This window comes from Schistocerca nitens, chromosome 2 (assembly GCF_023898315.1).
Source record: "Schistocerca nitens isolate TAMUIC-IGC-003100 chromosome 2, iqSchNite1.1, whole genome shotgun sequence".
In the NCBI taxonomy this organism is placed as follows: domain Eukaryota; kingdom Metazoa; phylum Arthropoda; class Insecta; order Orthoptera; family Acrididae; genus Schistocerca; species Schistocerca nitens.
The window spans coordinates 804,905,946-804,925,296 of record NC_064615.1 but is presented as its reverse complement, the minus strand read 5'-3'; the positions used below and the strand labels follow the sequence as shown (position 1 = coordinate 804,925,296).

Below are 19,351 nucleotides of genomic sequence, written 5' to 3'. Positions count from 1 at the left end.
GTAATGAATTATAACAAGGTGGGCAAAAAGCACTGTGTTTTAGAGCCAACAACTTGCACATACGTTGTCTGACAAGAAATTGAAGCAACCAGGAGGAGAGGAGGAAAGGAAATGGTTTCACGCGTTGAGAGGGTATGTGATTACAACAAAGAGTCAAATTTACAAAGAATTTTGCAGTACGAGCGCACTTTTCAGCATGCCAAGCGCTACCTCCGCACAGATTAGTTTGGGAAGGTTATCACAAAGCCGTTACACTCTGTCCTGAGGTAGGCTGGCCAGCAACTGTTGTAACTGGACCTTTAGCTCCTCGATACTGCCACTGGGACGGAGCTGACGTCGGAGCAGGTTCCACGTATATTCTATATGGTGCAGACCTGCGGATCTATCTCGACAGCACGTAGACAGTTAACAGAGACAGGTGCTGCGCGTGGACGAGCATTATCCTGTTGAAAATTCCAATCAGCAAATTTATATACTACGTTACATTGATGTGACATAGCAAGTACACTACTGGTCATTAAAATTGCTACACCACGAAGATGACGTGCTACAGACGCGAAATTTAACCGACAGGGAGAAGATGCTGTGATATGCAAATGATCAGCTTTTTAGAGCATTCACACAAGGTTGGCGCCGGTGGCGACACCTACAACGTGCTGACATAAGGAAAGTTTACAACCGATTTCTCATACACAAACAGCAGTTGACCGGCGATGCCTGGTGAAACGTTGTTGTGATACCTCGTGTAAGAAGGAGAAATGCGTACCATCACGTTTCCGACTTTGATAAAGGTCGGATTGTAGCCTATCGCGATTGCGGTTTATCGTATCGCGACATTGCTGCTCGCTTTGGTCGAGATCCAACGACTGTTAGCAGAATATGGAATCGGTGGATTCAGGAGGGTAATACGGAACGCCGTGCTGGATCCCAACGGCCTCGTATTACTAGCAGTCGAGATGACAGGCATCTTATCCGCATGGATGTGACGGATGGTGCAGCCACGTCTCGATCCCTGAATCAACAGATGGGGACGTTTTCAAAACAACCATCTGCACGAACAGTTCGACGACGTTTGCAGCAGCATGGACTATCAGCTCGGAGACCATGGCTGCGGTTACCCTTGACGCTGCATCACAGACAGGAGCACCTGCTATGGTGTATTCAACGACGGACGTGGGTGTACGAATGGAAAAAACCTCATTTTTTTCGGATGAATTCAGGTTCTGTTTAGAGCCGTCGCCATACTGGCGTATCACGCGGCGTGATGGTATGGGGTGCCATTGGTTACACGTCTCGGTCACCTCTTGTTCGCATTGACGGCACTTTGAACAGTGGACGTTACATTTCAGATGTGTTTCATTTGGCATTAGTTTGTTGTCATATATTCCGACAATGACTATCAAGCTTTTGTGTGTCCATCCGTCTGATTGGAGGTTTGAGGAACTGCGGCCTTTCACTTGCGTATTAAAATGGAACAGCTACATCCGTCCTTACAGTTTTATTTATTACGTGGCTACCGGTTTCGGCGCTTCAATGAGTCATCTTCAGGCCTTAACTGACACTGAGGGGGTTAATTCCAGTCGCATACAAACGATTCATCAGTGGCCAACATCTATGAACTGGTGTTCGCAGACTACCTGTAACAACGATGTTGTATCTCCACACAAAATCAAAAGTTTCGATTTTTGAAAACTATATTATGAGCAATCATTTTTTACCAACTACTGTTCTGAAATCCAGGTTCTTTCAACATAATTTCTTGTAATAAAACGAGTAAAACCACCGGATTTAATACAAACAACAGGTGCTACCGTCTGTCCCCATATCTCCATAGTTCTTCTCATAACGTAAATAAATGTAACATATTGCGCACGCATAGGAAAGGAAATCCACTACTGTACAGATACACTATTAATGACAAGCATTGGAAACATAATTTACCGTAAAATATCTACGATTAACTATCCAGTGCGGCCTTAAGTGGAATGACCACATAAAACAAGTAGTAGGGAAAGCAGATGATAGAGATTCATAGGAAGATCTTAAGGAAATGTAATTCATCCACAAGGGAAATGGCTTATAAGGCGCTTGTTCCACCGATTCTTGAGTATTGTTCGTCTATCTGGGATCTTTACCAGGTAGGACTGATAGAAGAGATAGAGAAGATCCTAAGCATAGCGGCGCGTTTCGTCATGGGGTTGTGTAACCGCTGTGATAGCGTTACGGAGACGTTGGCCGACGTTACTAGAGAGGTGTTGTGCATCTCTGAGAGATTTGCTATTGAATTTTCGAAAGAACACTGTCCGAGAAGAGTCGGACAACATATTACTTCCCCTCACATACGTCTCGCCTAATGCCCACGAGGAGAAAATTCGAGAAATTAGAGCCAATACAGAAGCTTACCGACAATCATTCTTCCCCACGCGCTATTTGCGAGGGGAACAGGGTTGTAGGGCTCAGTTAGTGGTACGAAAAGTACCCTCCGCCACAAATAATTAGGTGGCTTGTGGAGTATGACGTAAATGTAGATGTAAATATCGGCGCATGGCGGTAGTCTTCGTAACTATGACGTCATGTTTTAACTGCTGTCAGCCGCAGTGCTTAAACAGTTGCCTGTAGCTGTTCGGTGGACGTGTGTCCAATATTTAAGAATAACGCATTTAGCGATGAATGACGATGAAGATATTTCTGGTTAGTCGGGGCATGTACAATTCCGACTTCCAGAAGCGAAGCCTCTCCATTTCTGAATAACTACTGTAATCTGCGTCTTTTTTAATCTTCTTTCTGTATTCATCACTTGATCTCGCCTCTACGATTTTTACCCCTCTTGTGAAATGTAACCAATCCAATAAACAATATCTGTCTAGAGGTGTAGAAAGACGGTTCCGGCAGAAATGAAGCTCTGGTCTACTTTGCAGTATGGTTATTTCGATAGACTCCTATACACTGTCCCAGAAACTCGGCGTCTACACCGTGATAATGGTCTCAGTGTAAAAGTGTTTCGTTTCACGATTATATTCGAGGCCATACTCAGCGAAAGCTGATTTGCTTGGTTGTTTTAGTCAGATACGTCAGTGATGTTCCTTATAAAGACAAGTTTATAAGGATGTCGGGAAAGTTGGTAAACTTAAATTAAAATTTAAGCAAGGTTCTGAATCCGGTACCACCGCATCTATTAAGAATTCACCAGCCATCTCATCCAGCAGAGCTGGAAAGCGCCAGAAATGCGCCTTTCACGGAATAACTGTGCGGATACCGAGAAAGAAGAAATGAGCAAAAATGAGCATGAGAGAGCGAAGAAACTCGTCTATAAATGCAAGCGCAACGCCAACACGCTTCACAGCCTGGCTGACGTGCACACAGCGAATGCGCTCAATAGCATATAGTTTGCAGCAGCTGCGGAAGACGACAGGATCTGTCGTCGAAATATCTAGCAGAGAAATTCAGTCAACAAGTCGACTGAACGCTTGAAAGCACAGCATCAATCAATAACGCCGAGAAAACACCTGAGAGATCACTGCTTTCGCGTTGTAACCACCGTCATACATACCAACTGTACGCAACGGTACTATGTCTGAAGGAGCATTTGCTATGTGAAACTGGATTTATAGAACAGATTGATGCAAGAAATTCTGTTAAATGAGTCTTTACTTTTTATTTTGAATTTTCTACCTGAATGTCTACAGTCTATTTTGATTTGAGAACAAGGTGTTTCTAGATGTGTCTGTATACCCACCCTGAAGCTGTAAGTAGACGGGCCATATACGGAGACGTAGCATCAACATAAAAATTGCTACAATGTGCAGAAGATCGATGCTTGTCCCATAAACTGGCAATTAACTTTCAACTTGTACAAATTTAAAAATATGCGTGTAAGTAGATTAAACTGCCCGGCACTGTTTGATTACAAAATAAATAAACAGTCTGAAGAGTAACCAGCAATCCAGAGGGTTCAATGTGGAAGGAACTGTAGATGATGGAAAGATAAACTACTGCCCACTACGACTGTAGCAACAAGAACGATATAAAATTACGAAATGCCACTTATTGTAGCTGTAATAGGAGGAATATATTATTAAATTTGTAGGTGATTCAAAGATAAACAGGGTGTTTGTTTCCACTTGAGACAACTAAGCATCTCGAAAACGACGGACCATACCTAAAAAAATGTTCCACAAAAATAAGTTAGTTTTACCAAAAGAGGTACCTGTCTGTGCTACAACTGGCAACCTCCTAAACACTCCTCCTGCGGTGGACACTGTCAGCTTCATATTTGGAAATGGTGACCCCCATTTTTATTGCATACTCGGATTCTACGCCAAACAATACGTTCACTTTACTCAAATAATTGTTTTCCATTCGTGTTAGATGAGGCTGTAATCGGCAAATATAAAAAAAAATGGTTCAAATGGCTCTGAGCACTATGGGACATAACAGCTGAGCTCATCATTCCCCTAGAACTTAGAACTACTTAAACCTAACTAACCTAAGGACATCACACACATCCATGTCCGATGCAGGATTCGACCTGCGACCGTAGCAGTCGCGCGGTGCGGACTGAAGTGCCTAGAACCGCTCGGCCACCGCGGCCGGCGACAAATATCAGGTGTGCCTGTTTTTTCAATTACGAACCGGTTCATTTTTAGTCTACATTTTATTTGCGATGTAAATGTAAACCAATGTTTTCCAACGACTGATAGAAATTTACTTTACTGTTCCAATTTGTTTTATCAACACAACATGATTAGTCGGTACAGTGTCGGTTAATAAACTACGTTTAGTGTGATGCAGAAGCAACGATGTTGATGTAATTGTTTTCAGTTCCCATGTGGACGCTTGATATCAGTGAGTCCCCTTGCCTCTCACCATTGGGGTGCTTGATTTCTGTGAATATCCATGGCAGGTGCGCCTGTCATTACCACCTCACGGACATCTTATAACAGTGATTGTGGTTTGTCAGTATATTACACTACTGGCTATTAAAATTGCTATACCACGAAGAAGAAGTGCTACAGACGCGAAATTTAACCAACAGGAAGAAGATGCTGTGATATGCAAATGATTAGCTTTGCAGAGCATTCAAACAAGGTTGGCGCCAGTGGCGACACCTACACAACGTGCTGACATGAGGAAAGTTTCCAACCGATTTCTCATACACAAACAGCAGTTGACCGGCGTTGCCTGGTGAAACGTTGTTGTGATGCCTCGTGTAAGGAGGAGAAATGCGTACCATCACGTTTCCGACTTTGATAAAGGTCGGATTGTAACCTATCGCGATTGCGGCTTATCGTATCGCGACATTGCTGCTCGCGTTGCTCGAGATCCCATGACTGTTAGCAGAATACGAAATCGGTGAGTTCAGGAGGGTAATACGGAACGCCGTGCTGGATCCCAACGGCCTCGCGTCACTAGCAGTCGAGATGACAGGCATCTTATACGCATGGCTGTAACGGATCGCGCAGCCACGTCTCGATCCCTGAGTCAACAGTTTGCAAGACAACAACTATCTGCACGAACAGTTCGACGACTTTTGCAGCAGCATGGAGACCATGGCTGCGGCTACCCTTGACGCTGCATCACAGACAGGAGCGCCTGCTATGGTGTACTCAACGACGAACCTGGGTGCACGAATGGCAAAACGTCATTTTTTTTTCGGATGAATCCAGGTTCTGTTTACAGCATCATTATGGTCGCATCCTTGTTTGGCGACATCGTGGTGAACGCACATTGGAAGCGTGTATTCGTCATCGCCATACTGGCATATCACGCGGCGTGATGATATGGGGTGCCACTGGTTACACGTCTCGGTCACCTCTTGTTCGCATTGACGACACTTTGAACAGTTGACGTTACATTTCAGACCCGTGGCTCTACCCTTCATTCGATCCCTGCGAAACCCTACATTTCAGCAAGATAATGCACGACCGAATGTTGCAGGTCTTGTACGGGCCTTTCTGGATACAGAAAATGTTCGATTGCTGCTCTGGCTAGCACATTCTCCAGATCTCTCCCCAATTGAAAACGTCTGGTCAATGGTGGCCGAGCAACTGGCTCGTCACAATGCGCCAGTCACTACTCTTGATGATCTGTGGTATCGTGTTGAGGCTGTATGGGCAGCTGTACCTGTACACGCCATCCAAGCTCTGGCTCAATGCGCTGGCGTGTCAAGGCCGTTATTACGGCCAGAGATGGTTGTTCCGGGTACTGATTTCTCAGGATCTATGCACCCAAATTGCGTGATAATGTAACCATATGTCAGTTCTAGTATAATATATTTGTCCAATGAATACCCGATTATAATCTGCATTTCTTCTTGGTGTAGCAAAATTAATGGCCAGTATATTACATTCCGCGTAGCGGAATTAATTGTTAGACTCGTAGCCGCCAGCGCGACAGTTACGGCGCTTGGAAGGAAACTCACTTCAAAATCAGTCACCCTGATAGCAGGATTCGAGGGCAGCCACCGAAATCAATCGTTCCGATGATTTGGGGATTCACCACGATAAACCCCGTAGGGCACAGAAAACCACCTTACCATACAAGCACCTTATTTGCCAGAAATGTTAATGACTTGCCATATTATTTGTATTGTACCATCACATTTGCGACGCTACAGTAATGTATGAAGAAACAACGCTTTGAGTAAACCGTACGTGTTTTTTTTTTTTTTTTTTGCATAGAGTCAGAATATGTAATAAAATTGGGAGTTGCCACTTGAAAACACAAAGTTTACTCCACCCACACTGGAGGAGTAATTAGGAGGTGGTGGTGGTGGTGGTTAGTGTTTAACGTCCCGTCGACAACGAGGTCATTAGAGACGGAGCGCAAGCTCGGGTTAGGGAAGGATTGGGAAGGAAATCGGCCGTGCCCTTTCAAAGGAACCATCCCGGCATTTGCCTGAAACGATTTAGGGAAATCACGGAAAACCTAAATCAGGATGGCCGGAGACGGGATTGAACCGTCGTCCTCCCGAATGCGAGTCCAGTGTGCTAACCACTGCGCCACCTCGCTCGGTGGGAGGTGGCCAGTTGTAGCACAGACAGATGTCTCGTTTGTGATACTAACTTTTCAGCAAGAACATTTTTTCGTATTATACGTCGTTTTCGAGATATTTAGTTGTCTCAAGTAATAAAAAACATCCTATATAGCGAGCAAAATGTAGATCACAGAAGTGTCATACCTGGGAGCACCAGTGGCTATAACTCACTTGTGCACTGAGCCGAACTGAGCTTGCATGACAAACATGGGTATGTAATTCCATACTGATTCAATTCAGTGCCAGAGGCCATCCACTGCCATGTCTGGCGAGTAGTGTCATGCCTGTCTCCCGGCAACCCATGACCAGATGTTCCCAGTGGGTCAGAGTCTGCAGAGCTAGTTGGCCAGGGTAATAATCGAGGACCCTCTAAATCCAGATAAATGGACAGCACGGGCAATGTGCGGTGTTGCGTTATCTTGCTGAAACACAAGGTCACGGAGACCTCGAAGATAGGGCACAGCCAACGATCTTAATATGTCAGAAATGCAACGCCTGCTGTCCAATTTACCTATTATGCGACCCAGAGATGGTCGTGTTGTGTAGACACAGGAACCCCATAGCATCACACCAGGTGTTTGACCCATTCAGCAATGACAAATGCAATCTGGGAATGTTCATTCTACTCGGAGACTCCACACATGGATATGTCCATTGTACTGCTGTATGAGGAACTAAAGTTCACCTCTAAAGGTGACGTGTTACTACTCCTTTGTCCAGTATAGTCTTTGGGAGCATCACTGTCCGCTGGCCTCTCTCTGCTGCCACATCAAGGAAGGAAACAACAACGGTAGTCATGCTGACAGTCTGTGGTGCCCCAGATGTCATCGCACTGTCTGTATGGATACTTGTCTTGCTGGAATCAAACCCATTTTCTGACTCAAAGTAAGTGATGTGGTTGTACAGTCCTGAACAGCCTAGTGCACTGTTGCAACCCAGGGAGTTGTGGTCGCTTTGTTTATCGGGGTTCGAGCACAGAGTGGAAAAGTGTTCTCGAGAAACGTCTGGAGGTGTTAGGAACACAATGGTATCTGTTATAGCATTTATTGACTGGGATGAGTATATGAATAAAGGTGTCTCGTTGCTCCACACAGCAGCCGGGCTTCTGTGCATGGCATGAAGAAGCGCGGACGTGCCTCGTCAATGAGTTGTGACGTCGGAGCCATAGGACAGTGCACCACGGCGGCAGTGTGGCAATAGGCAGTCGTTGCCCGCTCCATTCTGTGGTACAGAGCGGCCCTACGCGTCAGTGCTCCCATAGGCCCCCCATCGCAAGATAGCATGATGATAGCCATCTGCGTGGTCAAGGATGTCATTTGTCATGAAGATCAGACCCCCTTCATCCACCATGGGTAGACCCAGACTTCAGCAAGTATGCACGAATCATGCAGGGAGATGGAAACTTTCAGGTCATTGTGAGTGATCTTCAGGTCTGGCCACACACTAGCCTTCTCATCTGCAGCGTCCCAGTAGGTGGCAATGGCAGACCATCGTAGTGGCTTCCATCAGGTTGGCTGCCTCTCAGCACTGAAGCAAGTGAGCGGGTAGAATGCAGACCATCATCGACTGGCTTGTTGGGGTCCCGCTGAAACTCAATAGACCATCATTCCTTCTGGTTCTGGTGACAAGGACATAATGGTACCACGACAAAGTGTTCTCAAGCTCTGAAACTCCGATTATTTAAAATGCCTAGCCCACGCCTGTGACGTGGGTGTATGACTGAATTTGTCCTTGTTTATTGGTCTCGCCGTTGCTTCTTGTCTTACTGTGGTGGCTCAATAATTATTCTGGGTTGCTGAGCTTGGGTCTTCCTGCAACGTTTGACTACTGCAGTTGCTCTCTGGTGCTTGATGCTATGGAGTGTACTTCATACTGCCCTATTATGTTGTATTGAAGCGTTTGCTCTTTTGCTCCCTCACTCAGGGGATGTGTCGCAGTGCTCACCTGGAGTCCTGTCTTCCGGTACATCGGCGGTACGTCGTGTTACTTGCGAATTGGTACACTAGCCCTGAGCTTGCCTTCTGGGATCTGCGCTAGCCGGGTAAAACTTTAAACGTTTTAAGCTTCCACATCGAATTCATTCTGGGTCGCATCACTCCTCCGTTCTTCCAAAAATTTCATCCTGAATTTTCCGCTGATCATCCTCTGCAACGATCCCATACATTTACATATGTAACTGTTTACTGTGCTCATAGCACCAACTTTTTGCTCATGTAAGGTGACCCACATAGGTATTAATTCTATACCATTATTCCTAAGTTTTGGTTCACTGAACCCTTTTCATATCTAAGTCATGCTATCTCAATATCCAGCCTTATTATCTATCACAAATTCACTATTTTCCTTAAGCTATACATTCTGGATTACGTCATTGAGCCACTCGACAGGTATCTGAAGTGTCAGTAGATCTAGAGAATGTATACTTCTGTATCTGAGACAAAATTAAAGTACGCAAAATGCTACCAGAAACACTGCAAGGCTGGTAGCTGCAACGGTTATAGTTCTCTTGATATCGATTAATGTTAAATTTTTGTCTCATGGAAATTTTCCCTTGCTGAGATTCCATTAATTTATCTAAAATGAGTGTGTAAGGTCAGGATTTAAGCTGTTTGTGAGATAGATTATATTTTCTGCTGGCGGTATTTCTAACAGTTTCTGTGGTCAAGGCAACACGGAGTGGGTTAGTTTGAGTACGGTCGTTACCAGCGAGTGCTGCTGGTAGGTAAAGTTTCTCTCAGCTACCTCAAAAGTTGTGGCATTCACCAAAATATCGCTGTTATGTAACTTATACTGTAACTCGAACTTTTCCACGCGCTTAGGTTTCTCATTTTCATAGCAATGCATGATTAATTTTCTCCTGCCTTCTGAAAATGAGGTTGTCGGGCCAATATTTAGTCCTGTATTCTCTCGGTCTGTTTTCCCTAAAGAAAGTTGTCATTTGCATGTCCGCACATCAGTTGCACTAGCCAAGTTGTGTCGTTCAACTTCTGAGTATCCTCGTTACCTGTCACTCCAAATATTTTTCCTCTTTCGTCCAGCCACACTCTTTTCCTATGAACTCGTGTCCGTCGTACAATGTCAGTTATTTGCGTCATTTGAGCTTCGTCTTGCCATATGGTAGCCTCAGTTCCTGGTATTCACCCTACACTTCAATGAGAATTTTGTTTCCTTGCGCTTTTCTCAGTGCCTGCAACCTGCGATCTTCATTCCATATTTCCCATACATCAACAATCAACCTCAATGCCCATTGATGACTGGTTAATTGCACATCCTTTTGCCTGGAAACCAACAAACCCTACTCTAACTATTGAATGTGAACTTTATGCATTGTTCCTCTATCGATGACATGCAGTAACATCACGAATACAATAATCTGTCCGGTTGTTCCTGGCGATCTGATACCAGAGGAAAGGAACTTTCATCATTCCCTCTCTTCTTCGAAAATGCGTATTCAGAATATTAAAAAAATCATGAAATAACAAGTATCCAACACATTTTTAACGACCTTTGATAAATAATATAAATGTAAAATCACAGTACACTGAAATAAGAACAGAAAAAAATGGCACATGAATTAAATAGCTCTGCGAAATAACACAACTAAACACAAATATGACTATTTGTGGCATGACGCCAGTGCATAGGGTACACTACACACATCACACTTATCCATTGGTGCATGCCTTTAGGCTTTCTTAGTCGTTTTCCTGCTCACTAACCGGTTGCTTGAATTTGTGGTATCACATCCTGTGTTCCTTTAAGAGGTTTAACTTTACTAACATAGACAATGACGTTTTATTCGGAAACTGCACTGTAATTTTCACTTGATGATTTGATGAGAACCCTGACACTTAGTCAAGAACTCCTCTGTCTTTCCTTTACACCTGTAAGGATTAGTGGCCAGCATCTATTGAGCCACTCAGTGCTGTGGTATTTTCCCTACATACTGCTCCAACTGTCCTTGTTCTTCCAAGGTCTTGTCCCACTTTACATTCTGCCACACCTCATGTATCCTTTTTGCAAATTTTTTGACTGATTCACAGTTAGGTCTCAACTTAGGAATTATGGCATCAAAGGAGGACAGCGTTTTCCTTCCATACACCACCTCAAACGATGACAGACCTATATCCATAGGTAAATTAGAACTGTACACGCAAACCACTTATCGTAGGTTCGTATTCCAGCCCTTGTGCTGGCTATTAACACAATAAGTTCACCTTTTTAGAGATGGTTCTATGAACTCATTCTCTTCTATCATTAGTTTGTGGGTAGAAGGGGTTTGTCCCTATCTTCTGGACATGAAATACGTAACTGCTTCATCAAGTCTTATACAAAATTTGTACGCTGATCCATATCTAAGGTATCAGGCACACCAGTTTTAAGTATCCAACTGTTAACTGAGCTACTGTCCTACCCTGCTGATCAGAAATCGCGACCATCGCCAGGAATCACCATGACTGTAGTTGTTTTATGATCTGTGGTGTAGCAAAGTTCCTGATTGGCTCTGGTGAGTGAGAATTAGTTTCAACACCTTTACCGCTAATTAGTGTTCAAGGTAGTTCTCCTGTGTCTGCACAAAATGGCACTTATCTCTGCTAAGCATCAGACGTGCTGATTGTTGCCTGCTATCCATTGCCGGGGATCTACTTCCAATGGGTGTTCTATTGAAAGATTTAGACGCTTCTGTTATTCTTTGCAAAAGGGATTTTCTGATGACCAAGATCAGCTTTTTTTGCAGAAGGTCCTTTATGTACTACTCTACATTCCACTTTCTTTTTCTACTCCAGTACCTTTCCATGGCTTACCTGCCCATCATTCTGCTTCCCCCATGATCTTACAACATATGGTCATGCGCTTGTCACAACACCTCATCTTTCAGTGCTGTCAAAACCACTACGTATGACTGCATTTCATCGTTCTGCAGAGTAACCCCTCATGTGTCACAAACTGCAGTTGTGACCTGAATCCCTGATAGTCTTTGTTGGCCACCAGCTGTCTCTCCCACTCCATTACACTTTTCGCTAGTGTGTTCTACACTACAACTTTCCTACTCAGTGTATCCAAATTTGAATGTTAACTGACCAGTTTATGATTCAGCTCTTAATCAAACTCACTGAGTTTGAATACCCACCTCGTGAGTCTGCTCGAAGGGTTTTTCAGTCCCAACAGACATTTCAACAATGCAACCTTAAACGTTCAGCAATATAAATAACAGCGAAAATATTGCTCCCATATACAAGCGCTGGCATTTCGTTTTCTTTAGTGAAGCTGTTACGCTTTGTTCTAATCAGCTGCCTTGAAGTATACACTACTGGATATTCCTGCGCATCTACGAGGCCTGTTCAGAAAGTAAGCTCCGATTGATTGCCAAATTGAAACCACAGTGAACATCAGAAATGTTTTACTTGTAACAATTAGCTACACCTTTCAGCTACTTCTCTACGTAGTCGCCGTTCTGACTTAGACTTTTGTCATAGCGTTGTACCAACTTTTCAATAGCCTCATCATAGAAGGCAGCCGCCAGTGCTTTCCGCCAATTCTCCACGCTGGCCTACACCTCGTTGTCTGTGTCAAAATGTTGTCTTCAAAGACAGCGGTTCATGTGACCAGAGATGAAACTCAGGGGGAGACAATTGCGGACTGTATTGTGGGTAATCTCACATTTCCATTTGAAAACGATGCAGGAGCATCTTCATTGCCCCTGCAGAATGCGGCTGAGAATTGTCTTGAAGAAGAAACAGCACGACAGTTATGTAATGTTAGCTGCATAGCTTCAGGTGAAATTTCTCACCAGGCCCTCGTACTTGGCGGCAGACACTATTTTGTAGACATCTTTACGCACTCACTGCGAGCTCAGAAATGAGAAGAGCGACGTGATGCTAACTGGGGTTATACTAGAGACACTACCCAACACATCTGTGCAAAGCTTTATCGGATTCTCATAGTCGTTTCCATTTCGCGACCGATCGGAGCTTACTTTCTGAACGCCCCTCGTATATTCCGGCTCAGAATACAACCAACTACCCCATTGCTGGTGTCACATGAGAGGATAAATTCCTTCTCAAAGTCAGGAAAGATCAGTACTGGATCGGAAACTAAGGCTTTCTCCAATGTTTGACATTCTGCTGACCACTGAAATTTCACGTCCTTTCTTAGTAACCAATATAACTATTTTGCAATCTGTGCTAAATTCTTTACGAATTTGTGATAATAATTTTAAAAATCCTGGAATGACTGTAGGTTTTTCATGATCTGTGGTGTTGAAAAGTTCTCGATTGCCTCTGCTCAGTGAAGATTACTGTGAAAACCTTTAACGCTAATTAGTGTCCAAGGTAGTTCACCTGTGTCTGCAGAAAATGGCACTTATATGTGCCAAGCATGAGACGTGCTGATCGTTGCCTGCTGAATATATCTTCCACATGTTTTGGATGCTCTGGCATATCCTTCGAGAAAGCAATGATACCGTCCAAATATACCATGCATTTATCAGCTAAAAACTCTGGAATGTAACTAGGGCGTTTTCAAGCCCAAACGGCATCGTGCTATACCTTTAATGTCTCCCATGGAACTATACAAGCTGTATTCATTGTATCTTATGGGACTACCTCTAGTTCATGATAGTTGCTTCTTGGATCCATTGTTGTAAGGCACTGATAATGTCCTAAGGCGTCTTAGGTTTTGGTAATATGGAAGATGGGACAGACATCAGTGACAGTTTTTGCATTCAACTAGTGGTAATGGGTATGAGGCATGCATCAGTAACAGTTTTGGCATTCAGGTAGCGGTAATCACAACAGAAGCTATACTTCTTAGTACCATCTGGTGGCTCTTTCAGAACAAGGACGACATCCCCCCCCCCCCCCCCCAATTGGGCTATCACTAAGCTCTATGATATCCTCTGTTAACTGTTGATCTATAAACATCTCCATCATGGGTTGGAGATGCTTCGTTATGCAGTGTGGTTTTCTGTAAACTGATGTATTACTGCCCATAGGTATACACTGCTGGGTAACAGGTATGGCTGGTAAAGGACCATCTACATGAAACAAGTTCAGTCTATGACTGTTAACTGGTATGATACTAATGGCTGTACACAAGAGAATTTAGTTAACAGCTCATTTTGTGTCGCAGATAAAAAACAAACCGACTGAATTCATACTTTTTGATGCTGCTGAAGTATCTCACCTGCACGGATTTTCTCGGTGCTCTACCGATTTTCCAACAACGAACCCAACTGATAAGTTTATGCAGGAGGTCCAGAATTCCCTTTCCTTCACCTGAGGTAGGGTAGAAAGGTATCAGTCTTCTGGGACTAAAACAGTCTGAATTCTGCAGATATAAGACATATAGGTGCAGCAGGTGATATGACATGCGAGGAGACTGCTGTGACTGAATACACCATCTTGTAATATACATCAGTTCATTTGCGGAGGAGGATAATCTCACATATGGAACCAAGAATGGATAGAAATGAGGGACAATAACCTCCAGTTGGTTAAACCAAATCATCCAACCGTGATGTATCTCCTTCCTATCAAGCAGACATAATGAAATAATGCTAATCCACTGCCAAGAATTTGACTGACCCTTGATGCATAGTTTTTCCCTCCATGAAGAACAGCCACCAGTACGTGATGGTTACAATATCGATAACATCGTAACACATATTGATGAAATACAAATCAACTGGAATGTCAGGCGAGTCGCATTCTGTTTAGTACAGCTGCCCTCCAAAATATGTTAAACGCGTCTCTCAGGCACAAGTGATGTACGGTGGATTCACCTTTACGATGTAGGTAATTAAAAATGTGTGTGGCAACAATAATAAAAAAAATTAGGTGGGGGGCCATAGTGGCAAAGAACTGGAATACAGATACTTCAGCAACCATTTCATTGCAAGGTTATTCTCTGTACTCTGGTCGTAAGTAGATGTTTACGTAGTTGTTGCAGTAATGAAATCTAACAATACACACCATCTACTAGGTGGAATCCAAAATTTTCGGGACTGGTGCTGCCATCTGGAAAGTAGGAGTAGTAGATCTATGCACCGCTAGGTGGTTAGAGCTGCATATCTGATGAGTCAGTGTGCGGAGTAGCATTCAGCTGGGAGGACGTGTTGCGTGTCCACACTGATCTCCGTAATACTCTGTGTTTGGTGTGTGGCGATTTTACGATGGATCCGCGAACAGGACAGCGCGTATGTATCAAATTCTGTGCGAATCTCGGGGAAAGTGCTACGGAGATCCTTGCAATGATTCAACAAGTGCTTGGGGGACAGAGCATGAGCCGTACGCGTATGTTTGAGTGGCATGCTCGGTTCTGGGCCGGCCGTACAGATGTCGAAGATGACGCTCACACTGGAAGGCCCGTTAGCCGCAGAACGCGAGGATTGTTGCCAAACTTCAACAATTGGTTCGTGTGGATCGACGTCGAACCATTCGAGATCTTGCAGATGAAGTGGGTATTGGTTATGAGACATGTCAACGAATGTTGACTGATGACTTGGGCATACATCGTGTTGCCGCAAAATTTGTGCCAAGGATCTTGACTGCCGGTCAGAAGGCACAGCATGTTAAAGTGTGCACGGACCTTCGACAGACCGCATCTGATGATCCAACCTTCATGTCACGGGTTATCACCGGCGACGAGACCTGGATTTACGGTTATGACCCAGAGACGAAGCAAAAATCGTCCCAGTGGAAGAGCCCGGGCTCTCCAAGACCCAAAAAAGCGAGACAGGTGAAGAGCAAAGTGAAGAGCATGATCATCGTTCTCTTTGATACCAAGGGAACTGCGCACAAGGAATTCGTCCCACCCAACCAAACAGTGAATTCCGCATATTACTGTGACGTTTTGCGACGGCTCCGTGAAAATGTGATGCGTCGACGGCCCGAACATTGGCGTCAAGGGAACTGGCTGCTGCATCACGACAACGCGCCCTGTCACACGTCCTTGCTCACCGGAAACTTTTTGGCAAAGAACAACATGGTGGTTGTACCCCACCCACCGTACTCGTCATATCTGGCGCCTTGCGACTTCGCGCTATTCCCAAAACTGAAACTCAAGTTGAAAGGCCGTCGGTTCGACACTCTAAAGAGGATTCAAGAAGCATCGCTGGCGATAATAAACACCCTCAAAGAACAGGACTTCCAGAAAACGTTTGACCAATGGCAGAAAATCTGGGACTAGTGTTCACTTGCAGATGGGAACTACGTCGAGGGTGATGGTGACCATTAGTCCACAGGTAAGGTTTTCAACAGATGGCAGCACCAGTTCCGAACATTTTGGATAGTATTACGTATGAGTACACAACATTCACCAATATTTCAGGAAAAAATAAAATTGCATTTAAGTGTATCCTAGAATTCTTTCGGAGCAGCATGCTGGTAGCCTTTTGTCAGTTTACTTCAATGAATTATTATTTCATTTCCTTAACGTATTCATATCGGTAGATGTAAGGATCATTTCTAATGCATGAATCTTCTGCAGTAGCTTGAGATCGTCCTTTGCAAAAGTCTTCATTGGAGTGTGCAGCATAGAAATTCCGAATCGAGCTCTCAGTAGGAATTGTCCAAAATAGATTGCCAAGTTGATGTGTATGGCAGACACCTCGAAATCCATGACGCATATGGTCACGCCTCGAGGTTCCCATTTCCACCACTTAGCCCGCTTAATGAATTGATTGTCATTGTAACACATGCCCATTCCTGCTTCGTGCACGCAGGTCTCAACAGCCATGGCGGAATGGGGCGGCGCGGCGGGCGGCGGACCCCCGATGACGCTGGAGCAGCTGCTGTCGATGGTGGAGAACATGCCGATGGAGGAGTCGGAACGCGAGGCGCTGCGCGAGAGCCTGGCGCGCCAGTACGAGGCCAGCCAGCGCCTGGCGGCCGCCGCCGCCGCTGGCGCCAGCACGCTGGCGTCCGGCCCGCCGCAGGCGCACGACCTGGTGCTCACCGCGCTCGCCGTCACCGTCGCCTTCATACTGCGTGCGTCTGTACACTGCTTTCTCTCCACTGCTAGCCTTTAATGTATAGGCTCCGGCAGAATAGATAGTAGGACATAAAAAAGACAGAGCTCCGAAACAAGTTTATTGAAAAACACATTGACAATATAGAAAAATATATCCCATTATACAGGGTGAATCATCTGAAACTTGAAACACAAATAATGCGGAAATGCAAAGTGATTCTGATGGGCGGTTTCCACAGAATGGATTGGTAGGCAGGCGCTGAAACTGTTAGCCAATCGCCAGATTGTAATAATACTTAGAATGTGTATTTTTCGTGCAAATGTACACTTTTTAAATGAGAAAATGCGTATTGACATTAACAAACTAAAAGTAGGGCAAATTAGAACCTCAGTGATGTTTGTTGCAGGATTGTAGTTTGAGTTGTTTATGAGATATCGTATTTTGAAAAGTTTCCACACAGAGTGTAAGTACGCTGTTTAGGTTTTTATATTGATAACGCCACGTAGCGCTCTGTATGAAAATCACCGGCTGTGCTGTGTGCAGTCCGTGGCTGGTTGGCATTGTTGTAATATTCGCTATTGTAGTGTTGGGCAGTTGGATGTGAACAGCAGCGTAGCGCTGCGCAGTTGGAGGTGAGCCGCCAGCAGTGGTGGATGTGAGAAGTGAGATGGCGGAGTTTTGAGAGCTGATGATCTGGACGTGTGTCCATCAGAGAGAGTAAATTTGTAAGACTGGATGTCATGAACTGATATATATATATATATATATATATATATATATATATATATATATATATATATATATATATATATATATATATATATACTCCTGGAAATTGAAATAAGAACACCGTGAATTCATTGTCCCAGGAAGGGGAAACTTTATTGACACATTCCTGGGGTCAGATACATCACATGATCACACTGACAGAACCACAGGCACATAGACACAGGCAACAGAGCATGCACAATGTCGGCACTAGTACAGTGTATATCCACCTTTCGCAGCAATGCAGGCTGCTATTTTCCCATGGAGACGATCGTAGAGATGCTGGATGTAGTCCTGTGGAACGGCTTGCCATGCCATTTCCACCTGGCGCCTCAGTTGGACCAGCGTTCGTGCTGGACGTGCAGACCGCGTGAGACGACGCTTCATCCAGTCCCAAACATGCTCAATGGGGGACAGATCCGGAGATCTTGCTGGCCAGGGTAGTTGACTTACACCTTCTAGAGCACGTTGGGTGGCACGGGATACATGCGGACGTGCATTGTCCTGTTGGAACAGCAAGTTCCCTTGCCGGTCTAGGAATGGTAGAACGATGGGTTCGATGACGGTTTGGATGTACCGTGCACTATTCAGTGTCCCCTCGACGATCACCAGTGGTGTACGGCCAGTGTAGGAGATCGCTCCCCACACCATGATGCCGGGTGTTGGCCCTGTGTGCCTCGGTCGTATGCAGTCCTGATTGTGGCGCTCACCTGCACGGCGCCAAACACGCATACGACCATCATTGGCACCAAGGCAGAAGCGACTCTCATCGCTGAAGACGACACGTCTCCATTCGTCCCTCCATTCACGCCTGTCGCTACACCACTGGAGGCGGGCTGCACGATGTTGGGGCGTGAGCGGAAGACGGCCTAACGGTGTGCGGGACCGTAGCCGAGCTTCATGGAGACGGTTGCGAATGGTCCTCACCGATACCCCAGGAGCAACAGTGTCCCTAATTTGCTGGGAAGTGGCGGTGCGGTCCCCTACGGCACTGCGTAGGATCCTACGGTCTTGGCGTGCATCCGTGCGTCGCTGCGGTCCGGTCCCAGGTCGACGGGCACGTGCACCTTCCGCCGACCACTGGCGACAACATCGATGTACTGTGGAGACCTCACGCCCCACGTGTTGAGCAATTCGGCGGTACGTCCACCCGGCCTCCCGCATGCCCACTATACGCCCTCGCTCAAAGTCCGTCAACTGCACATACGGTTCACGTCCACGCTGTCGCGGCATGCTACCAGTGTTAAAGACTGCGATGGAGCTCCGTATGCCACGGCAAACTGGCTGACACTGACGGCGGCGGTGCACAAATGCTGCGCAGCTAGCGCCATTCGACGGCCAACACCGCGGTTCCTGGTGTGTCCGCTGTGCCGTGCGTGTGATCATTGCTTGTACAGCCCTCTCGCAGTGTCCGGAGCAAGTATGGTGGGTGACTTTTGAACACTATTAAGGTAAACACATTGTTTGTTCTCTATGAAAATCTTTCATTTGCTAACTATGCCTATCAGTAGTTAGTGCCTTCAGTAGTTAGAATCTTTTATTTAGCCGGCAGTAGTGGCGCTCGCTGCATTGCA

General features: G+C 45.2%; 1 protein-coding gene across 3 annotated transcripts in view; it reads left to right on the top strand.

The window, feature by feature from the left end:
* The window catches only part of LOC126234644 (uncharacterized), a 74,400-nt gene that overhangs the window by 20,496 nt on the left and 34,553 nt on the right, over window positions 1-19,351 (top strand). For all 3 annotated transcript variants that reach the window (XR_007544757.1, XM_049943375.1, XM_049943376.1), the window contains exon 2: window positions 16,761-17,025. Coding sequence is in view for 2 of the 3 variants with exons in the window: in XM_049943375.1 (XP_049799332.1) it covers window positions 16,773-17,025 (253 nt within the window). In the remaining variant the exon portion in view is untranslated. The remainder of the gene's footprint in view (window positions 1-16,760; window positions 17,026-19,351) is intronic.